The sequence below is a fragment of the Nycticebus coucang genome, chromosome 12 (assembly GCF_027406575.1).
Source record: "Nycticebus coucang isolate mNycCou1 chromosome 12, mNycCou1.pri, whole genome shotgun sequence".
NCBI lineage: Eukaryota > Metazoa > Chordata > Mammalia > Primates > Lorisidae > Nycticebus > Nycticebus coucang.
Window position 1 is genome coordinate 83919099 of NC_069791.1, and position 24526 is coordinate 83943624.

The following is a 24526-nucleotide window of genomic DNA, read 5'->3' on the forward strand; positions in this document are numbered from 1 at the left end:
AGAGGTTGTGACAGAGTCTGTGTAGCCCACAAAGACTAAAATATTTATTATTTGATTCTTTACCAAAAAAAATTGCTGATTCTTGGTTTAGGCCATTGTTAGTTGGGTCTTGTGCTATGTGTGGAAAATGGACTCCTAACTAAAATAATGAATACAGCTGCATAATTAGAAAAAGCTCTAGAAAGATGAATATCCAATTGATAATAGTAGTTATTTCTGGGGAGGGGAAAGAGATTTGGGATAAATTTGAAGGGGAATTTTTATTTAATGTGAAAACTTGAAAACATCTTAAAAAATGACATTGAACTCGGGGGCGGCACCTGTGGCTCAGTGGGTAGGGCGCTGGCCACGGCCACACTGCAACAAAAAATAGCCAGGAGTTGTGGCAGGTGCCTGTAGTCCCAGCTACTTGGGAGGCTGAGGCAAGAGAATCACCTAAGCCCAGGAGTTGGAGGTTGCTGTGAGCTGTGTGACAACACGGCACTCTACCGAGGGCAATAAAGTAAGACTCTGTCTCTACCAAAAAAAAAAAAATGACAGTGAACTAAAAAAAAAAAAAAAAAAAGATAGCAAACTCAAAATTTGCAGTTTGATTTTTATGATAATTAAAGGTTTATACCACAGTGACAAAGAACAAACTACTTATGATCTCGCGTGCTGTCACAGGTCACAGCAACCTCAAACTCTTGGGCACAAGCCATCCTCTTGCCTCAGTCTCCTGAGTAGATGGGACTACAGGTGCCCGCCATTAACGCTTGGCTAGTTTTTAACAGACGGGGGTCTCAATCTTGCTCAGGCTGGTCTTGAACTCCTAAGCTCAAATAATCCACCCACCTCAGACTCCCAGAGTGCTGGGAATACAGGTATGAGCCACCATGCCTGGCCTTATTTATGATTTTTTCTTTTTTTTTTTTTAGACAAGAGTCTCACTTGGTCACCCTTAGTAGAGTGCTGTGACATCTTAGCTAACAGCAACCTCAAACTCTTGGGTTCAAGTGATCCTCTTGCCTCAGCCTCTCAAGTAGCTGGGACTACAGGTGCCCTCCACAACGCCTGGCTATTTTTTAGAGAAGGGGGGGGGTCTCACTCTTTCTCAGGCTGGTCTCAAACTTGTGAGCTCAGGCAATCTACCCGCCTCAGTCTCCCAAGTTCTAGGATTACAGGCCTTAGTCACCACGCCCAGCCCTTCCTTACGATTTTTTCAATTTTTTTTTTTTGGCAGTTTTTGGCCGAGGAAGGGTTTGAACCCACCACCTTTGGTATATGGGGCCGGTGCCCTACTCATTGAGCCACAGGCGCCCGCCCTACTTACGATTTTTTAAATAGAGATTACTCCTTATGAAAAACCAGTGATAGATTCAAAAGCGAGTCTCACAGATACATTTAGCAAAAAGAAAAAGACAGGAAAAGTATGCTGTTTATAGGAAGTTCAAATACACATAAAACTAATCTGTGTTGTCAAGAAAATGGTTACCCTTGGAGAAGTATTAAATGGGAGAGAATATGTGAAAAACCTTTATTTATTTAGAGACAGTCTCACTTTATCGCCCTCGGGAGAGTGCCATGGTGTCACAGCTCACAGCAACCTCCATCTCCTGGGCTTGATGATTCTCTTGCCTCAGCCTCCCGAGTAGCTGGGACTACAGGTGCCCACCACAACGCCCAGCTATTTTTTTTGTTGCAGTTTGGCCGGGGTTGGGCTTGAACCCGCCACCCTTGGTATATGGGGCTGGCATCCTACCCACTGAGCCACAGGCGCTGCCATGAAAACCTTTTTAATATGAATTAAAAAAAACTATATAGGGAGGAGCCTGTGGCTTAAAGGAGTAGGGTGCCGGCCCCATATGCCGGAGGTGGCGGGTTCAAGCCCAGCCCCGGCCAAACACTGCAAAAAAAAAAATTATAATAAAATAATAATAAAAATAAATAAATAAAATAATAAAATTCTTTAAAAAAGACTATATAGTTAAGATTTTCTACTTTATTGTACATAAGTGATACCTCAATAAATAAATTTTAAAATAATGGAACGATTTTTTTTTTTTTTGAGACAGTCTCACTACATCTCCCTCAGTAGAGTGCTGTAGCATCACAGCTCACAGCAACCTCAAACTCTTGGGCCTCAGCCTCCCAAGTAGCTGGGACTACAGGTGCCCGCTACAATGCCCAGCTATTTTTTTGTTGCAGTTGTTGTTGTTGTTTTAGCTGGCCCAGGCCGGGTTCAAACCCGCCAACCGGGTATATGTGGCTGGTGCCATAACCACTGTGCTATGGGCACCAAGCCCACAGTACAGTTTCAGCTCCATTCTTCAGGTGAGGAAACTGAGGCACAAAGAGGTTATATAACTTACCAAAGACTACAAAGCTTCTAAGTGGTAGAGCCGGGATGTAAAGCCAGGCAGTCTCATCCAGGCCCCTCCCCTGCCCTGGACCACTCTCCGATTCTTCCTTCCTTTTTTTTTCTTTTTTGGTAGAGACAGAGTCTCACTCTATGGCCCTCGGTAGAGTGCCGTGGCCTCACACAGCTCACAGCAACCTCCAACTCCTGGGCTTAAGCGATTCTCTTGCTTCAGCCTCCTGAGTAGCTGGGACTACAGGCGCCCGCCACAACGCCCAGCTATTTTTTGGTTGCAGTTTGGCCGGGGCCGGGTTTGAACCCGCCACCCTCGGTACATGGGGCCGGTGCCTTACCGACTGAGCCACAGGCGCCGCCCTGGGTCTTTATTTTTTGAGACAGAGTATCACTTTGTCACCTTGTCACCCTCGGTAGAGTGTTGTGGCTTCACAGCTCACAGCAACCTCCAACTCCTGGGCTTAAGCGATTCTCTTGCCTCAGCCTCCCGAGTAGTTGGGACTACAGGAGCCCGCCACAACACCCGGCTATTTTTTGGATGCAGTTTGGCCGGGGCCGGGTTTGAACCCGCCACCCTCAGTATATGGGGCCGGCACCTTACCGACTGAGCCACAGGCGCCACCCCCATTCTTCCTTCTTATATGCTATCCCCAGGAATCGACAAAGGGCATCAACAAAGCAGGAGTGGTCCAAAGAATATTTTTTGAAATGACTTAGGGTTCTGTATTTAAAAAATAGAAAATGAGAAAAGAAGTCCAGAACTTGGGCGGCACCTGTGGCTCAAAGGAGTAGGGCGCTGGCCCCATATGCTGGAGGTAGCAGGTTCAAACCCAGCCCCAGCCAAAAACTGCAAAAAAAAAAAAAAAAAAGTCCAGAACTTTGTTGAACTTATCTATATTAATTTCATGGATTTTGTTTTGAATTATACAGTGGCGATGGGAAGGCATATAAATTTTCTTCAGTGGCTGCTTCTTTTTTTTTTTTGAGAGAGCGTCTTACTCTGTTGCCTAGGCTAGAATGCAATGACATCATCATACCTCACTACAACCTCAAATTCCTAGGCTCAAACAATCTTCCTGCCTTTGCCTCACAAATGGCTAGGTGTGTGCCACTTCATAGGGAGAGATGGGGGTCTCACTATGTGGCCCAGGCTGGCTCTTGGCCTTAAGTGATCCTCCCACCTTTGGATCTCAAGGTGCTAGGCATGAACAGGTACGAACCACTGCTCCCAGCTTTCAGTGGTTTCAAACTGGAATCCAATAGTTAATTCATTGGGGTGGGGGCTATATCAGACTATCTCTACTTGTCAGATGAGAAAACTGAGGCTCACATGTATCTGGCAGTTGTTGCCCTGCCTCCCTATGCCCCTGCCCAGCCAAGGGTCCTCCTGTCTAGTTCTGAATGGGCAACAGGTTCCTGGGGAGTTCTGGGGGACAGGAGAGAAAGTAACATGTTCTTGCCACTTTGTACAGAACACAGGGTATAGTCTCAGCCAGGCACATGCTATCTTCATTGGGGCAGGTCATCTCACTGCTCTAAGCCTAGATTTCCTCTCATGAAAGGTGAGGGTACTATTGTTCACCTTGCCAGGGTGTTGTGAGGGGCAAATAAGACAATGGATGTGAAAGTCAAGTGATTTTTTTTTTTTTTTTTTTTTAACAATTGTGGGATCTGTTTTACTGCTCCCATTGCCCAGTGGCCATGGTGTGGACAGAACTTACTTTTTGCCTGCCCACTATCTTTTCGCTTTCTTCTGGCAATAGTCTCCTGATTTTCCTTTGGGAAAACACCCTTTCCTTATCATGTGCTTAGCATGGGATTCACCCCACCCCACTCTTGTCTCTAGGACAAGTACACAATAGTGGACTGGCCAGCCAGTCTCAATCTGTGGATGTAGCTGGACTGTCACCCTTGGAGAGTGCTTCCTTTTTGCTCAAGTTGCTGAGAGAATTACACTAATGACAAGAGGGAGAAGGGAAAGAAGAGAAATGGCAGCACCTATCACTTATTCAGGGTTTACTATGTGTCAGGCACTGTTGTAGGCACCCGTGATTCTCCCAGTGAGGAAGGTGCTTGTTATTGTTATCAAGGTTATTGTTACCATCCTATATAGGAAGAAACTGAAGCTCAGAGGCAGTTGGGCTGCTTTGGTAGGTGATGAGCCAGTATTCATCCCCAAGCCTTTTGGTCCAGTGCCTGAGCTTCTCCCCCCAGGCTGTCTGGCCTCTATGCTGTAAGCCTGGGACTACTGGTGGCCATCTTGCCATTGAGTGGGAACAGCCTGCTGGAGAATGGATTTGCCATGGGAGAAGGCAGAATTGAGAGGGACCAAGTCAGGGCACCTAGATTCAGCCATGTTTGATGTCTACCCTTGAAGTATTTAGCCAAGTGAGGCAATGAATTCTCTTTTTTGTTGATGCTGTTTTGAGGAGGGCTTCTAATCACTTAAAAAGAGTCTGAGAGACATGGCTTATAGACTCTATTAATAAAGTTGAAGTCGGCCAGGTGCGGTGGCTCACACCTGTAATCCCAGCACTAGGGAGGCCAAGACAGGCAGATCGCCTAAGCTCAGGAGTTAAAGACCAGCCTGAGCTAGAGTGAGACCCCATCTCTAAAAATAGGTATTGTGGCGGGTGCCTGTAGTCCCAGCTACTTGGGAGGCTGAGGCAAGAGAATCACTTGAGCCCAAGAGTTGGAGGTTGCTATGAGCTGTGATGCCAAGGGCAATAGCTTGAGGCTCTGCCTCAAAAAAAGAAAAAATAAATAAAAATAAAAAATAGTTAAAGTCACAGAACCATTGGGTCTTGTCAGACTTGGAGGATCATAGAGGAAGCAGAGGCCCAGCATGGGGAGAACCAGTCCAGGGGCACCAGCCTGGACTGGACTTCACATGGTCTTACATTTTCATGACCCTCATCCTGCCCCACCAGACTGAGGGACTCCTTTCACAAGGTTGTTTTAAGACTGGAGAAATACTTTTCACGAATAACTTACACTAACCTTCTTTTAATACCATTCTCTTTTCTAATCATACTGCATATTCCATAAAGTGATTTTGGAGGGTAGAATGAGGAGGTAAAGGGAGAACTTTAAAGGCAATTTCGTGCCTAAGATCTAAGGATAGAGAAAACTGTGATGATGCTCTACTGAAGGGCACATTGCTTATCCAAAACAGGCTCCAGCAGGGGAAGCTGTCAACATTATCTCTTTCTGGTCACAATTTGCAGTTCTCTGATGGGTTTTTCCTAGAGTTTAATCTTGTGCTGGAAGCTAAGCTGATACCAGGAAGGTTTTAGACATGTCAATCTCCTGCCTGGCATTTTATCAGAAATTGATTCTCTTTGCTTTTCAAGGCTTGAGCCTTGGCCTTGTTGTTGTACACTTGGGATCTGGGTACTGTGTTTGCGTACACATCTCCTGCAGTGCCCAACCTGATTGCAGGGTACCCAGAGCAGACTGGGGATTCAGATTCGAGTAATTCTGACAGGAAGGGATTATGTGCCATTCTTCAATCCACCAAAGGGGTGAGTGACACTGGCCCAACTTGGGTCCTGCTCTTTCTTGACAAGACTTTTCTACCTCTGACATTGAAGGGATTAGCTTTTTAAACAGGATATTTTGCCTCTACCTGTCCTAAATTATAATCCTTAACATTTATTATATTCCTAGTATGTGCTAGGCATGGTTCTAAGTACTCTACACTTATGAACTCTCTGAATCCTTGCCACTGCCCTGTACCACAGGTTCTATTTCACCCCTGCCCTCTGGAAGGAGCAGTCAAGACACAGACAGGGTAGTAACCTGCCTGAGTAGCAGAGCTAGCCTAGGAATGCAAGCTGTTCATGGGCTCAACTCCTTTGCTGCACGCTTCTTTTTTTTTTTGTAGAGACAGAGTCTCACTTTATGGCCCTTGGTAGAGTGCCATGGCATCACACAGCTCACAGCAACCTCCAGCTCCTGGGTTTAAGCGATTCTCTTGCCTCAGCCTCCCTAGCAGCTGGGACTACAGGTGCCCGCCACAGCACCCAGCTATTTTTTTGTTGCAGTTTGGCCGGGGCTGGGTTTGAACCCACCACCCTCGGCATATGGGGCCGGCACCCTACTCACTGAGCCACAGGTGCCGCCCTGCTGCACGCTTCTAACCCTGCCATATGACTTATTGCCCTGCATAAATAAGAAGTTGCCAATGTCACCAGGATCCCAATTTTCCAAGTTCTCAAAGCTACAGAGCTCAAGACCTCAAAAAGCAGAAAGACTGACAACAATAATTTCACAACAGAGAGTGCATTTGGCAACTGGATCTAAAATAGATTTAGTTCTTCTCTGCCCAGAAATACAAACTAAAAGGTTTTGTTCCAGTAAGAGGGCAGACTTGGAATGTCAGCTATCATATCAGGCTCTTTGTAATGCAGCACTGGCAGCTTGCATTTTCTTTTATTATTTTTCTTTCTTTCTTAAAAAAAAAAAAATTAAACAAAGCAATTGAGATCTGTAGATATGAAAGGGAAAGCTCCTGATGCCCCAGAAGGCTGAAGGTACCAGAACACTGAGAACTGAACTGAGGAAAGGGAAGGAAGTATCTGCTGTTTGTTCTCTAGTAGAGTCTGAAATGCATAGGAAGAGCCCTCAGTCCCACTGGCCTGCTGCAATCAGGAGACAGGTATTTTGGGCTAAGGGCTGTGACAGATGGCTTGCAGAAATCAAGGTGCTTCTAAAGCACACTTCCCTGCTCCACCCTCTCTGAGACAAGTGGACTAGGGATCTCTACTAGTGGCCACTGAATTGGTCCATTGTGGGTACCTCAGACAAGGACAACTACACTTGAATGTGACCAGCTTTTTACAAGTTGCCTGGAACAACTTCTCTCTGTTAGGAGATGAATTAGAAACATCAATTTAAATAAAGCACATACTCTTTCATCCACTAGTTCTACTTTTATGAATTTAACCGTTGGGGCTCGGAGCCTGTAGCACAGTGGTTATGGCACCAGCCACATGCACCAAGGCTGGCAGGTTCGAACCCAGCCTGGGCCAGCTAAACAACGACAACTGCAACAATAACAACAACAACAAAAATAGCTGGGCATTGTGGCAGGCGCCCATAGTCCCAGCTACTCGGGAGGCTGAGGCAAGGGAATCACCTAAGCCCAAGAGTTGGAGGTTGCTGTGAGCTGTGTGACGCCATGGTACTCTACCATGGACAATAAAGTGAAACTGTCTCTACAAAAAAAAAAAAAAAAAAAAAAATTATTTAAAGTATCCTTATAATAGCAAAAGACTATTAATAGCCTAGACACTCATTAATTGGGAACTAGTAATTCATTTATGCAATTATTGAGTAGCAAACACTGATCTGAACTGACATGAAATTATTCCCTATATCCAAGCTAGTAGGGATGGTCCTATTTTGCTATATATATATATAAATGCATTTGATTATAAAGTGCTTTTCCAGGCCTTACTGGGATTGTGTTACTTTCTAAATCCAATAAAGGATTAAGTTGGGCCAGTCACAGTGGCTCACACCTGTAATACCAGCACTCTGGCAGGCCCAGTCGGGTGTATCGCCTGAGCTCAGGAGTTTGAGAGCAGCCTGAGGTACAGGGAGACCCCACCTCTGTAAATAGTGGGGCGTTGTGGTGGGTGCCTGTACTTCCAGCTATTCAGGAGGCCGAGGCAAGAGAATTGCTTGAGTCCAGGCCTCTGAGGTTGCTATGAGCAACAGCACTCTCCAGGGGCGACAAAGTGAGACTCTGTCTCAAAAAAAAATTATGTTCCTATACTTCCATGATGGAATATTATGCAGCTGTGAAAAGAACAAAGTTTGGCCACATGTCCTGCTGTGGAAGGATATCTCCAAGACACACAGTTAAATGAAAAAAAAATCAGGAACAAAACAATGTGTATTATATTCTATCATGCTAAATAAGAGACAGGGCTATGTGGGTGTAGGTAGATAAAGGTGATAGAACATATGTGTTGTGCATAGTTCCATAGCTGTAGAATATTTCTGGAAAGATGCATGAGAAATGGATCACAGGGCTGCCTCTTGGGAGGGGAGCTGAAGGCTGTCAGGAGCATTGTATCCCCCAGTACTCTCATAGGGGCATCCAAACTGTGGCCCCTGGGCCACATGCAGATTATTTAAGGACTATTTTATTTGTTTGGGGTTTTTTGGTTTTGTTTTTTTTTTAGAGACAGAGTATCACTCTACAGAGTCCCCTCGGTAGAGTGCCGTAGTGTCACATCTCACAGCAACCTCCAGCTCTTGCCTCAGCCTCCCGGGTACCTGGGACTATAGGCACCCACCACAATGCCCAGCTATTTTTTGTTGAAGTTTGGCCAGGGCTGGGTTCAAACCTGCCACCCTTGGTATGGTATATGGGGCCAGCGTCCTACTCACAGAGCTACAGGCGCTGCCCTATTTGTTTGTTTTTTGAGAACAGAGTCTCACTTTGTTGCCCTTGGTAGAATGCCATGGCATCATAGCTCACAGCAACCTCAAACTCTTGGGCTTAAACTATTCTCATGAGTCAGCCACCGTGCCCTGCTGTGAGGACTATTTTGCTTATCTGTGATGTCAGATATCAAGGAAAGTATGCATAGACTTTTTTTTTTTTTTTGAGACAAAGTCTCACTATGTCGCCCTGGGTAGAGTGCTGTAGTGTCACAACTCACAGCAACCTCAAACTCTTGGGCTTAAGAGATTCTCTCACCTCAGCCTCCCAAGTAGCTGGGACGACAGGTGCCCACCACAATGCCCAGCTATTTTTTGTTGCAGTTGTCATTGTTGTTTAGCTGGCCGGGGCCCAGGTTCAAACCCGCCACCTTTGGTGCATGTGGCCGACGCTGTAACCGCTTACACAGACCTTTGCTTTTGCTTATCAGCTTTCAATAGTATTGGTGTATTGGGTGGCGCCTGTGGCTCAAGGGGTGGGGCGCCGGTCCCATATGCCGGAGGTGGCGGGTTCAAACCCAGCTCCGGCCAAAAAAAAAAATAGTATTGGTGTATTTACTGTGTGACCCAAGAAAACACTTATTCTTTCAATGTGTGACAAAAAAGGAAAAAGGTGAGATACCTCTGCATCTTGAGTATTGATTAGCCAGACCAATCAGACTCTATCTCTCTGGCCTCTGACTTGGGCTTATCAAGAAGGAACAGTTAATAAAGAAAAGCATCAAGACAACAAGGTGCAGAGACCCACAGGGGAGAAAGAGGCATGTTTGTGGTTGTACACTGAAGTGACAGAGGGTTGTCCAGATGACCTCACCCCTGGAAGCACCCTGGATCCTGGACTTCCTCCTTTGCTATGTTCCCCTAAGATCTCTGTCTTCTCCTTTGCTTGGGAAAAAATGAAAGGAGTCTCTAGTCTTGCACTGGAAGTCTCTGCTGATAGCAAGAAGTTGTTTGTGTATGCGCACACGTGTGTGCATGTGCATGCAGACAAGGGGAAGGCTTCATGTTTTCTAGGTGCACAAGTTAAATAAATGACTTTTGCCATCCTTTACAAAGTCAGCTCCACAAATGAGTGTGCTGTCAAGAGCATTTTTGGGAATCTCTAATCAACTGCAAATGATGGCAGTCCATTTTCAAGGCAGGCTCTCAGAGTGGTTAAGAACAGGGGCTCTGGGATTAGCCTGCCTGGTACCCACTGGCTTGGGGACACACAGCAGGAAGCAGGAAGGCTGGAATCAGCCTACAGTCTAGCTGAAGCGACAGAGGCCCCTTTGGTAAGAAGTGCAATTGTGCTGCCTGCTCCCTGTTAATCCCTCTGCTAAAAGCTATGCACTCTGAATCACATAACTAACATTCATGAATACTTCCTGCTTACTGAACACTATGCTAGGTGCTTTAATATGTTATTGCCTTTAAACTGTATATCAGCTCTCTAAAGGGGGCATTAGTACATGAAACTTGTGCAAAGTCACACAGCTAGGATTGAGGCAGAGCTGCTTGACTCTAGCACCGATCTGCTGCCCTCATAAACGTGGTAGATACTGATGCATGCAGTCACCAGGGGCCTCTGTGGCTCTGTGTGGTAGGAGGACAGGTCCCCAGCACCACACCTGTGAATCCCACAGCATCCTGGGTCCAGAGAGGCTGCGGTGTGGATGGACTGGATGATGAATAAAGATTTCTTCCTCCTCTGCTATCTCCTTTTTTATGTTTTAATACTGCATGATAAATATACTTCCTAATGATTTTTGAGTAAACTACAATGACCACAATTTCAAAATCATTAATAATTCATGACCAAAGGCCATAAACACTATATAATCTCCACAGACAGGAACCACGCATACTTGTTAAAGATGTGCTGAGAATATTTTTACCAACTGAACCGAAAACATCTACTGACTTTGAGCCAACCATCCAGGCTATGTTATCCAGAAATGACTGAGACTTTTCCAATACCTCAGTTCAGGACACCTCTTCCAGGAAGTCTTTTTTTCTTTTTTTTTTTTGAGACATTCTCACTCTGTCGTCCTTGGTAGAGCGGTGGCCTCATAGCTCACAGTAACCTCAAACTCTTGGGTTCAAGTGATCTTCTTGCTTCAGTTTTTCACTTATTTTTTTTTTTTTTTCAGTTTTTCATTTTTAATAGAGACAAGGTCTCACTCTTGCTCTGGCCAGTCTCAAACTTGTAAGCTCAAGTATCCACCTGCCTTGGCCTCCCAGCGGGCTAGGATTACAAGTGGGAGCCACCTCACCCATCCCCCGGGAAGTCTTCTACCCCTCCACTGGCCAGGGAACTTTATCTGGAGCGCCTTTGTGATGTTTGCCATTCTATTCTTTTTGATTTGTGCTTACTGGTACTGCCTCTTTGGGGCAGGCAGGGCCATACACAGTGAAGCCCCAGAGTCCAGAGCAGAGGACCACCTGGATGAGTGCTACACACATGAGAGCTGGGTCTCACCTATGGCCACACATCAGAGCCACTTTCGGGGGTGGGGTGTGTAAAATTCTGACTCCTGGCTTGCACCCCCAGAGATACTGATTTAAGTGGTTTGGAAGCCTGGACATTGGAATACTTAAAAGCTCCTTGATAGGCTCGGCGCCTGTAGCTCAGTGGCTAGAGTGCCAGCCACATACACCAGGGCTGGCAGGTTCAAACCCAGCCCGGGCCTGCCAAACAACAATGAGAACTACAACCAAAAAATAGCCAGGTGTTGTGGCAGGTACCTGTAGTCCTAGCTACTTGGGAGGCTGAGGCAAGAGAATCGCTTAAGCCCAGGAGTTTAAGGTTGCTGTGAGCTGTGATGCCATGGCACTCTACCGAGGGCGACATAGTAAAACTGTCTCAAAAAATAAAAATAAAAAAAGCTCCCTGATAATTTTAATGTGCAATAGTTGGTGACCCACTGACATACAGCATTCAGCACAGGACCTGGCACAAGGTGGCTGTTATGTTCCTGTTCACTGTGGAGCAGGGGCTAAGGGAGGGCAAGGATGGCAAATGAGAGGGTCCCGTCTAAAAAGGGGGCAGCCCTACTAACAACAGCCATTGCCAATCGATGCCTTATAGAAGGAAGGATTTGGTGTTGTCATTCTCCATTTTTCCAAAGAAGCCAGAAGTCTGAGGGTTTTTTGTTTTTGTTTTTTTGAGACAGTCTCAAGCTATCACCCTAGGTAGAGTGCCGTGTTGTCATAGGTCACCACAACCTCCAACTTGGGCTCAAGCGATCCTCGTTCCAGTTTTTCTATTTTTAGTAGAGACGGGGGTCTCATTTTTGCTCAGGTTGGTCTCAAACTCCTGAGCTTAAGCAATCCACTTGCCTCAGTCTCCCAGAGTGCTAGGATTATAGGCGTGAGCCACCACGCCCAGTAGAAGTCTGTGTTTTTATATGAATTGTAGACATCTAATTTTGAAAAATTATAATAGGTATGGTCCGGACACAACACATGTTTGGGCTGAACATGGCCTGGCAAGCTCATTGACAGCAGTCTCAGCCTTCCTTTGCTGTGTCGGCCTGTACAACCTCACTACCGAAGGAACATGATGCATGTCCCTGCCTGTTTGCTCCAACCAGCTCTGGGAAAGAGACAGCTTGCCTCTTCCCTGACTTTTCATGTGATACAGCTTGATCTATACCTGGCTTCCAGTGTAAGACACAGAGTGCCAGGAATCCCAGATTTCCCAGATGAGAGGGGGAGGGATCCTGAAAGATGAGATGGGTAAGAAAGCCAAGTTATCATACATCAGGTAAGAGTGCTGGCGGCTTGCTAGCAGTTCTTTTTCTATTGTTTTTTTTGAACCAAACAAAAGCCTTGTTAAGAGAGTCAGCACCCTCTTTTTCAGAGGGCCTGAAACCATCTTAAATATTTCAGGGTTGGGCGGTGCCTGTGGCTCAAAGGGATAGGGCGCCGGCCCCATATGCCGGAGGTGGCGGATTCAAGCCTAGATTCAAGCCTAGCCCCAGCCAAAAACTGCAAAAAAAAAAAAAAAAAAAAATTAAGAGTTAAGCCTGGGTATTGTGATAAAATTTTCACTCTCCATTTTCTCTCATCTCAAGTACTTTCAGAAGAGAAATGAGGTGAAATGCTCTCAGGTGACCAGCACGATGGCAATTGAAAGTGGCAATTAGGGTAGTCCGGTTGCCAGAAGGACAGGGACAGAGAGAAGGACAGAGTATCTCAACTAGTTCCCCGCTGCCCTGCTCTGTTGTTTCCCAGCAAATTCTTTCCTACCTCCCTCCCTTCTGTGTATTGCAAAGATGGGGTTTTGCTGTGTTGCCCAGGCTGGTCTGGTACTCCTGGCCTCGAGCAGTCCTCCCACCTTGGCCTCCCAAAGTGCTGGGATTATAGGCATGAGCCACTGTGCCCAGTCCCCAGCTAATTCATTCATTCATTCATTCATTCCTCCCTCCCTCCTTTCTTTCTTCCCCAAGCTGTCACCCTGGGTGGAGTGCCGTGGTGTCACAGCTCACAGCAACCTCAAAGTCTTGGGTTTAAGTGATTCTCTTGCCTCGGCCTCCCAAGCAGCTGGGACTACAGGAGCTTGCCATAATGCCTGGCTATTTTGGGGTTGTAGTTGTCACTGTTGCATGGCATGCCCAGGCTGGATTCAAACCCACCAGCTCCGGTGTATGTGGCTGGCACCCTAGCCACTTGAGCTACAAGTGCAGAGCCTCAGCTAATTTCTTAATGTACATAAATGGGATGCTGCTATTCTGTAACCAAAGGCCTGGGGTCAGTTTAAGCAATTCATTCCTGGCTTAGGGAATGGTCTCCCCGCTTGGTCATGGAATCAAGGGAGGCCTGAAGGCCCAGACTCACTCCTGTTTTGATTCTTCCACCTCAGAGTCTCTGGAAGGACTTTGAGGAAAGACACCTGCTCCTGCCTTCAGAGGAAAAGTCCTTCCAGGAGTGAAAAAATCCAGCTGGCTCAGCCTCTAGACTTCCCCCTTCAGCTGACATTTAGATCTTTCCAGCAGCATGGGAGTTCCTAAGGCTGCGCCCCGCCCTCCTCCCAGGTGAGTCAATTAAAATCAGAAAACCTACACTGGCTGCTCTGGCTACAGCTGAGTAAGGAAACAACAGGCTAGATGGTGAAAGAGCAAGGCACCGTGAGGCCCTTTGCAGGCCAAACCACTGTACCTCCTCAGAGCTGGCAGAGTGCTGAGAGGTGGAAGAATAAAAGGCTGAGTACTGTTGCCATTTTTGAGCCCCAGGACCCAGCAGAGCCTGAAATGCCCTTTTGTCATTGGAATTATGCCACTTTACAATCAAAAGGGTCTGTCCATAAGTATTGATGAATTTCAGGATTGATCAATGATATAGTTAGAATATTTGGCCCCTCCAAAGCTCCTGTTGAAATTTGATCCTCAGTATTGGAGGTGGGACCCAGTGGGAGATCTTCGAATCATGGGAATGGATCCCTAATGAATGGCTAGGTGCCTTCCTGGTGTTGTTACCAAGTAAGTTCACCTGAGACCTAGCTGTTTAAAGACACCAGGGGGCCGGGTGCAATGGCTCATGCCTATAATCCTAACATTCTGGGAGGCCAAGGCAGGCAGTTCACTCAGCTCACGAGTTTGAAACCAGCCCAATAGGTGGTCATTGTGGCGGGTGGCTGTAGTTCCAGCTACTTGGGAGGCAAGAAGAACACTTGAGCCCAAGAGCTTGAGCTTGCTGTGAGCTGTGATGCCACCGCACTCTACTAAGGGTGACAAAGTGAAACTCTGTCTCAAAAAAACCAAAAAACATGTCTGAGTGCCTGTTGCTCAGTGGTTAGGGTGCCAGCCACATGCTCCAGGGCTGGTGGGTTCAAACCTGTCCTGAGGCCTACCAAACAAACAAAAAAATAGCTGGGCGTTATGGTGGGTACCTATAGCCCCAGCTACTAGGGAGGCTGAGGCAAGAGAATCGCTTGAGTCTAAGAGTTTGGGGTTGCTGTAAGCTATGACACTACAGCACTCTACTGAGGGTGACAAAGTGAGACTGTCTCAATAAAAACAACAACAACAACAAAAACTCCCAAGAGCTTGGGACTGATAGTCAAATGGAAGGACCCACCCAAATAGAACTGACCCACCCAGGAACAAATGCATAGAAAATCCCACCCAGGAAAGAGGGAATATACCAACCTCTACCCTTCCGACCCTTTAAATTTCCATCCACCTTAACTCATATGCTGACTTCCTTCTCCAACTCAGCTCACCCGCACCCAGGTGGGAATAAAGGCCACTGTTGCCCACACAGAACCTGGACTCCGTTTCCTTTTGTTTACATTTTTGAATAATCTTTTATTTCTAGTCTTTGACCTCTCAGGGACTTGATCAGAGGGCTCTGTGGCTACCACTTTCCACCCCCTTTAGGCTCAATGATCTTACAACTTTCCTTATTCATTTCTCTCTGACATTAGCCATACTGTTTCTCTGGCCTGGAAAACTAATCATCCTTCAAGAGACAGCCTGCAGGGCGGCGCCTGTGGCTCAAAGGAGTAGGGCACCGGCCCCATATGCTGGAGGTGGTGGTTTAAAACCCCCAGCACTGGCCAAAAACTGCCAAAAAAAAAGAAAAAAGAGAGAGAGACAGCCTACACATCACCTTTTCTCCAAAGCCTTTCTTGATACTATTGGCAGAGGTGGATGGCCTGTTTTATCCATTAAAATCCGGCTTTCTCTGTCCTTCTGTGATGGCTTTTCTTCCCCTGTATTGTAATGATCATGTTGTTCCTCTCTTCCAGTTAGACAGTGCCTGTCCAAGACTGAAGTCTGTGTCTTACCCATTTCCTAATTCCAGTCCCCTGATGCCTCTCACAGAGCAAGCTGGTTTAGTGGGGTAGGTTCTAAGAATGGCCACAAGGTTATGTAGCTCTTCCCATCCAGAGGTGAGGCCTGTTTCCCCATCTCTTGAATCTGGGCCAACCTTGTAACCTACTTCAAAAAATAGAAAATGGCAGAAATGACACTGTGTCAGTTGTAAGCCTAGTGTTACCAGAATTTGTTTCTTTAGTACGACTTTGGTCTTGGGGATTTGAAGAATGAACCCACAGAGCACAGACCACTGATCAATGGCAAGACAGGATTTATTAGACAAAAAGGGATACAGAAGAAGTAAAAAGCACCGAAGTTCTGGCAAAGGGGAAGACCCAAGTCAGAAGTCTCCTCCATGAGTCCTTACTCTAGGGGTTTAGATTATATTTTGGCCAGGACTTGGTAAGTAGAAAAAACACCTTTAGAAACTTAGCGAGTGTATTAACAAATGAGTAAATGCAGTCCCTCCTCTGGGGCAAGGTTAGTAGGTCTTTGCAGTTTTTTTGTTTTGTTTTGTTTTGTTTTGAGACAGTGTCTCACTATGTCGCCCTGATGTTATAGAGTGCCTTGACGTCACAGCTCACAGCAACCTCAAACTCTTGGGCTTAAGCTATTGTCTTGCCTCAGCCTCCCAAGTAGCTGGGACTACAGGCGCCTGCCACAATGCCTGGCTGTTTTTTTGTTGTTGTTGTCATTATTGTTTAGCTGGCCCGCTGGCTTCAAACCCACCAGCCTCAGTGCACATGGCCAGCGCTATAACCACTGTGCAACAGGCTCCGAGCCTGCAGTTTTGTCTCAAGGAAGGGATTAGAGTATGTGCTCCCTATCCAAGGTGGAACTACCCAAAACATTTCAGGCTACTTTGTTCATGACCTTGCTAGAGCCCAGAGGGTGTGGCCTGGACGTGCAGCCTATTTGTACCTAGAGATGGGGGCCTGATATCTGAGTTCACCTGGGCCTAGAGAATGGGGGTGGGTCCCTGTCCAGCCCTGAGTGGGGGAATCCTATATTACTAGGACTCGAAGAGGTCCTACAGCTGCCATTCCCACACTCTTGAACTCTTGAACCACCATGTGAACCACCTGGCTGGCCTGCTGGAGGATGAGAGGGCACATAGAGGAGAATGCAGGCACCCCCAGGTGACCCAAGTGTCAAGTACAGATGCACAAGTGAGCTCCATGCAGAGCCTGAGATCAGGTGTAGAGAGGCCCAAATGGCTAACCTAAATTGCATGGTGGTTGTTTTAAACTAAACCACTAAAATTTGGGGTGACTTGTTACACAGAAAAAGGTAACTGATATGCTCAGTAAGACATGATTATTACATGTGTCAGTGACTTGGTAAGTCTAGTTACCAACTATCATTTCCTCTGGGACTCAAGCTTGGGACTCCTAGAGAAAAGAGTAGGAGATACCAGAACTCTTACTCACCACCCTGTTCCTCAGGTCCTTTAAGAGTTGCATCCCAGCAGCTCTTGCCAGGGACACACTTACCTCCTTTTTCTCCCGTGAGCAGGACCGGCTTCTCTCAGCCTTTCGCAGAGTTTGACCTGTAGCAGTTCAAAAGCAGAGCCAGAGATTAAGGCTATTTTAGAACGCTAGTTTATCACCACAAAAGCTTTTTATTTGCAAACTGAATAGATGGGACCAATCATAATCAAATGATTTTAAGGAAATGCAGCCTATTATTATAATGGGAAAATGGCACGCTTTTGAAATAGAACAAGGGCGAGGAAAACGATAATTCACACACTCACATTATTTGACTATAATGAACAAGGCTCTAGCCCTTTAATCTGGAACATTATCTGTACTCTGAAAGGGCCAATGGACTGTAGTTTTTCCCAGTTGAATTACATTTTTATTAAATTGTTTGGAATTACATAAAATGCTTTCTCAGTGCGCATACACACAACCTTTGATGAGTGAATACCAATGTGCTGTACCAACCCACAACTCACCGCAGAGGTGACGGTGCAGATGTGAATTAGTGGTAATCACCCACATTTCACATAATGGGCCATTTCAGAGAGAATTGTTGCTTTTCTCAGAAAACTAGAAGACTAACATTTGAAGGTGTGCATAAATTCAACAGAGTGACATCATAATGTTTAAATATAGTGTTTCAAGTGCAGTTTTCACAACTTTTATGGAGTGTCCATTGTAAGAGAATTCCTTGATGGAAAGATAATTAATGGGTTGCTTTGGTTTTAAAATATAAAATGGGAATTATTGCACATGGTCAATGTATCTCCAAAATTGCCCAGATTCACTCCCAGGTGGCTATTGAGTTTTTTTTTGTTTTTTGAGACAGTCTTACCATGTTGCCCTCGGTTCAGTGCCATGGCGTCACAGCTCACAGCAACCTCAAACTCTTGGGCTTAAGCGATTCTATTGCCTCAGCCTCCCAAGTAGCTGAGACTACAGGTGCCAGCCACAATGCCCGGGCCAAGTTCGAACCTGCCAGCCTCAGTGTATGTGGCTGGCGCCCTACCCACTGAGCTACGGACGCCGCCCCAGGTGGCTATTTGTGAGAATGCCGTAACTGCATGTCTCATAGGTAAGCACACCCAGAAGGCAGGAGCAAGGATGAGGACTGAGACTCAAAGAAAAGACAGTTGTCTTTGGAGGGGGTCACTCTTAGTTGGTCTATACATGAATGGGGTGGGGAGAGGTCACAGCTGGTGACAAGGCTGTGATGCTTTTTCCAGGAAAAGGTATGATGCTTTTTCCAAGAAAGTATGAATAAGGGGAAGAGCAAAGGCCCAAGGATGAACCTTTGTTTTTTTTGAGACAGAGTCTCACTATGTTGCCCTTGGTAATTTAGAAAAGAGCCCACCAAAGAATTGATAGAAGATGGATTACACAGCACCATGGAATGGCAGACGTCTTTTCAGGTTATCTGCTTACCTCATGAAACCCTGAACTGCCCTTTTTTCTTCTTGTCTCCTCCCCTGGCCACAGGGTGGGGCCCTAGGACAGCCATCTCTGCACACGACCCCACACCGAAAACCTCAGTTTGCAGCACTAGGGATGGACTACTGACCCAGCTGTAGACAATCAGGATCCCAGACCCAGGAATTTGGAACTGGTTCTGAGAGACAGAGAGGAGAAAGGGGCAGGACAGAGCTATCTCTCTGTGTGACACTTGATGGCCCTTGGCATCAGACTAACATAGAAGGCCAGGATACCAAGACAAAATGAACTAATCTGAAACTGGCTACATGCACACCTTTGTACTCCAGACACCCACTAACATTGTGTGTGTGTGTGTTTTCTTTTTTGCCTTTGGACAAAGAACCTAGGATTTAGGAATGAAAAGGAACACCCAGGATAATGTACCACTGTGGTGTGTGGTGTTGATTGTTGGTGGAGATTGTATATGGGAACAAGGTGTATATGGGGACAAGTTATATATGGGAACTCATTGTATTTTCTGCTCAAATCTGCTGAAATCTCCAAAAAAATAAAGCTTATTAGTTAGACACACATATACACGCACACATACACACACGCCCAGGATTTAGGTTGAGCTAATTTTATCATAACCTCCTGATCCCTGTTGATCTGGAGTAGGAAATAGAGTGAATGGCTCCCAAAAACCCTTGACCACACTGCTCTGGCTGTCAGTCTAAGGATTCCAAGTGGGCCCTAATGCTAGCCAGATAGGATGACACACCAGGTGTTCAGACAACACGATGCAGAGCCACGAGATAGACCTTGAGCTGGTCAGGACTGCTGACAGACCCAGGGTGTCCTAGCAGTGGAGGCAGTAAGGAGGCCAGTAAGATACCCCAGGGCCCAGGGCAAGGACAGAGAGCAGAAGGGAGCAGAGCTACTCCAGGGGCAAGCAGGGTGAACCTCGACGTCTGGCTGAGGCCCTTCCTTTGCTGGCTACACCGACTCCTAGGGATCTAGTCCTGATGGACAGTTGACCAGTTAAGGGACCCTGGATGAATCATAGGACCTCTTTGGGCCACTGTTTCCTATTTTATTTTTTTAAAAGAGAGCTAGGCTGAATCCTCTCTATGTTTGCTTTTGATCTCTAAAATTTTATTATACCAATAAAGAACAGCTAAAAATAAAAAAGATAGGGCAGCACCTGTGGCCCAGTAAGTAGGGCGTCGGCCCCATATACTGAGGGTGTGGGTTCAAACCCGGCCCCGCCAAACTGCAACAAAAAGTAGCCAGGCATTGTGGGGGGCACCTGTAGTTCCAGCTACTCGGGAGGCTGAGGCAAGAGAATCACCTAAGCCCAAGAGCTGGAGGTTGCTGTGAGCTGTGACACCACAGCACTCTACGGAGGACAACAAAGTGAGACTGTGTCTCTAAAACAAACAAACAAAAGAGATAGAACCACAAAAGCAAACAAAGAAAATATATACATACATAATTTTTGAGATACAGTCTTATTCTGTTGTCCAGGCTAGAGTGCCATAGTGTCAGCCTAGTTCCCAGCAACCTCAAACTCCTGGGACTACAGGTGCCCACCACAATGCCCAGCTAATTTTTTTTTTTTTTTTTTTTTGAGACAGAATCTCAAGCTCTACCCTGGGTAGAGTACTGTGGAGACACAGCTCACAGCAACCTCAAACTCTTGGGCTTAAACAATTCTCTTGCTTTAGCCTCCTAAGTAGCTGGGACTACAGGTGCCTGCCACAACGCCTGGCTATTTTTTGGTTGTAGTTGTCATTGTTGTTGGGCAGGCCCGGGCTGGATTCGAACCTGCTAGCTCTGGTGATGAGGCTGGTGCCCTAGCCACTGAACTACAGGCGCCAAGCCTAATTTTTCTATTTTTAGTAAAGAGGGCTTCAGCCTCCCAGAGTACTAGGATTACAAGCGTGACCATCATGCCCAGCCAAGAACATTTGTTATCTAAACTCCCCAGAAGACTGGTTGGCTCCCTCCTCACACCACTGAGCCTCTTTTTCTCCTCCAAGTAACTTCATGCAGAGACAGCTCCTTCTTGCCAAAGACAGAAATGCTGTAACCAGGTAACACTGTGCCTGTCTACTGAAGTTAGCTTCTCTGAGTAGATTCTGACCTATATCTCATTTATTCTCACATCTCAAGGGGGGAAAGTGGAAGAAGGTGACATTACTATCAATATATGCCACTTGCAAAATTAAGGGGGTGTTCCTCTGTATTTTGCAAGGTGACCTGCCTGCCATAGCTACAATGCAACAAATAAGGTCAAATGTAAATGATACCTGTATACTTCACTTTATAGAACAGATGTGTGCCTGAGAACAACAACAAAAAAATGAATGCATTGAATTTTTGTTTTGTTTTGTTTTTTTCTCTTGCATTGAATTTTTGTAACTATAATACTATTCGCTCATGATTTCAGAAAGGCTTTATATGCACTTTCGATTTACTTTCAGTGGTTAGCAGATTCTGATACTTTATTATTTATTTATTTTGAGACAGAGTCTCACTTTGTCACCCTTGGTAGAGTGCCCTGGCATCTTAGCTCACAGCAGCCTCAAAGTTTTGGGCAGGCATCCTCAAACTGCAGCCCGTGGGCCACATGAAGCGGTGTGATTGCATTTGTTCACGTTTTGGTTTTTTACTTCAAAATAAGATATGTGCAGTGTGCATAGGAATTTGTTCATAGTTGTTTTTTTTTTAAACTATAGTTCGGCCCTCCAACAGTCTGAGGGACAGTGAATTGGCCCCCTCTTTAAAAAGTTTGAGGACGCTTGGTCTTGGGTGTAAGTAATTCTCTTGTCTAAGCCTCCCAAGAAGCTGGGATCAAAGGCGCCTGCCACAACACCCTTCTATTTTTTTAGAGACAGGGTCTTACTCCAGCTCAGGCTGGTCTTGAACTCGTAAACTAAGGCAATTCACCCCCGCCTTGCCCTCCCAGAGTGCTGGGATTACAGGCAGCGCCTCTGTGCCTGGCACCTGATACTTTAGTTTTACTTTGCTCTAGATGCTACCATTTAGAGGGGAGTCACATCTTTCTTGGATACTAGTTTCTGAAGTCATCAGGCAGGAAAAATCAGTGCCAAAATTACCTTTGAAAAACTATCTTAGGCTCGGTGTCGGTAGCACAGTGGTTGCGGCGCCACCCACATACAACGAGGCTGGTGGGTTCGAACCCAGCCTGGGCCAGCTAGAACAATGACAACTGCAACAAAAAATAGCTGGGTATTGTGGCAGGCACCTGTAGTTCCAGCTACTTGGGAGGCTGAGGCAAGAGATTCACTTCAGCCCGAGTCGGAGGTGGCTATGAGCTGTGACACCACAGTATTCTATTGAGGGTGACATAAAAAAAAAAAAAAGAATTGGCTCGGTGCCTGTGGCTCAAGTGGCTAAGTCGCCAGCCACATACGCCTAAGCTTTAGGGTTTGGGTTCAAATCCAGCCTGGGCCCGCCAAACAACAATGATGGCTGCAACCAAAAAAATAAAAGCCAGGCATTGTGGCAGGCGCCTGTAATCCCAGCTACTTGGGAGGCAGAGGCAGGAGAATCGCTTGTCTCAAAAAAAAAAAAGTATCTTAAACCACCCACACAGTACAGTCTACGAGACACAGCTTTTTATATCCATTCCTCTTGACTAATATGCATGCTTAATATTTGATGCACGTGGAAATGTACAGCACATGATAAAAATACATATGCAAAATATAATTTATGTTATTTCTACTTAAACTATTCATATTGTAATTACTCTCTGTATTTTTCTTCTTCAGGTGGGAGGCAGCCAGAACCTGGCACTGAGGGTGGCACCAAAAGCTCAGTGGGTAGGGCGCTGGCCACATACACCGAGGGTGGCGGGTTCAGACCTGGCTCGGGCCAGCTAAAACAACAATGACAACTGCAGCAACAACTACAAAAAAATAGCAGCTCGTCTCAAAAAAAAAAAAAAAAGAAAATGGAACCTGCCACTGAGTTCAGAAGTGAAATGCTTGGGGGCTAGGCGCAGTGGCTTATGCCTGTAATCCTAGCATGTTCTGGGAGGCTAAAGCAGGAGGCCAGGAGTTCAAGACCAACCTGAGCAAGTGTGGGTGAGACTCCATCTATAAAAAAAAAAAATTAGAAATAATTAACCAGGCATCATGGTAGCACCTGTAGTCCCAGCTAATCAGGAGGCTAAAATGGAAAGATTGCTTGAGCCCAGCGGTTTGAGGTTGTTGGGAGCTAGGATGACACCATGGCACTCTAGCCTAGGCAGCAAAGTGAGACTATGTCCCTGGTCTCCCCCCCACCAAAACAAAATGTTTGCAGCTTCACTGTACAGGACCTGCTAAAACAGGACACCTACTGTGTGGCCAGCTTTTGTTTTTTTTTTTTTTTTTGTGGTTTTTGGCCGGGGCTAGGTTTGAACCCACCACCTCCAGCATATGGGGCCGGCGCCCTACTCCTTGAGCCACAGGCGCCACCGTGTGGCCAGCTTTTATGCACAGGCACCATCTCCTGAATCCTCACAACCACTCCTTTAGTGCTAGGCTCAGCAAATTTTTTTCTTTTTCTTTTCTTTTTTTTTGTTTTTGAGACAGAGTCTCACTTTGTTACCCTTGGTAGAGTGCCATGGCATCACAGCTCACAGCAACCTCCAACTCTTGGCTCAAGTGATTGTCCCTGAGTAGCTGGGACTACAGGCGCCAGCCACAACGTCCGGCTATTTTTTTAGAGACGGGGTTCTTGCTCTTGCTCAGGCTGGTTTCAAACTCATAGGTGCTAGGATTACAGGCATGAGCCACCATGCCCAACCAGCAAATTTTTTTCTGTAAAGTGGCAGATGATAAATACTTTTCATTATTAAGCCATAAGGTCATGAGATAACAAGGTCTGTGGTAAACCACTCAACTCCACCAGTGTAACATAAAAGCAGCCATAAATATGTAAACAGTGGGTGTGGCAGTGTTTCAATGAGACTTTATTTTGGGTGGCGCCTATGGCTCAGTGGGTAGGGCACAGACCCCATATATGGAGGGTGGCGGGTTCAAACCCAGGCCTGGTCAAACTGCAACAAAAAAATAGCCGGACGTTGTGGTGGGTGTCTGTAGTCCCAGCTACTCAGGAGGCTGAGGCAAGAGAATCACCTAAGCCCAAGAGCTGGAGGTTGCTGTGAGCTGTGACACCACGGCACTCTATCTCTACGAAGGGTGACAAAGTGAGACTGTCTCAAAAAAAAATAAATAAATAAAATAAGACTTTATTGGGGATTCATTGAGGATACAAGAAAGCAGGTTACACTGACTACATTTGTTAGGTAAAGTCCCTCTTATAATTGTGTCTTTTGTTTTTATTTTTATTTATTATTTATTTATTTTGGAGTTTTTGACCTGGGCTGGGTTTGAACCCGCCACCTCCGGCATATGGGGCTGGTGCCCTATTCCGTTGAGCCACAGGCGCCACCCCATTTATTGTTTGTTATTGTTGGGGATTTATTGAGGGTACAAGAAACCAGGTTATACTGATTGCATTTGTTAGGTAAAGTCCCACTTATAATTGTGTCTTGAATAAGACTTTATGTTTTAAAAAAGGCTCTGACCAGGCTGGGTGGCTCAAATCTGTAATCCTAGCAGTCTGGGAGGCTGAGGCAATGGATTGCTTGGTTCAGGACTTCGAGACCACCCTGAATTATAGTGAAACCCTGTCTCTACTAAAAATAGGAAAAAACAGCTGGTGGCGGGGCAAGGTGGCTCACACCTGTGAGACTCTGTCTCAAAAAAAAAAAAAAAAAGAAAGAAAGAAAGAAAGAAAAAGAAAAAAACAAACAGCTAGGCATGGTGGCACATGCCTGTAGTCTTAGCTGCTCCAGAGGATAGGATAGATACTTGCATTTGAGGTTGCCTGAAGCTACAATGATGTCATAGCACTTTACCAGGGCGACAGAGTAAGATGTCTCAGAAAAAGAAAAAAGACCATGCTATGGAAGGAATCTGAGTTAGGGTACTCTTTCT

The 24526-nt window shown here is 46.0% G+C and overlaps 1 protein-coding gene across 6 annotated transcripts in view; it reads right to left on the reverse strand.

Annotated features, from left to right (window-relative positions):
• Positions 1-24526, reverse strand: part of KATNIP (katanin interacting protein) — a 243581-nt gene that overhangs the window by 195791 nt on the left and 23264 nt on the right. For 5 of the 6 annotated variants that reach the window (XR_008373188.1, XM_053554667.1, XM_053554668.1 and 2 more), the window contains exon 2: positions 17106-17161. Coding sequence is in view for 3 of the 6 variants with exons in the window: in XM_053554667.1 (XP_053410642.1) it covers positions 17106-17161 (56 nt within the window). In the remaining 3 variants the exon portion in view is untranslated. Of the gene's footprint in view, positions 1-17105; positions 17162-24526 lie in introns of those variants that run through there. The other variant, XM_053554672.1, reaches the window with a different exon arrangement.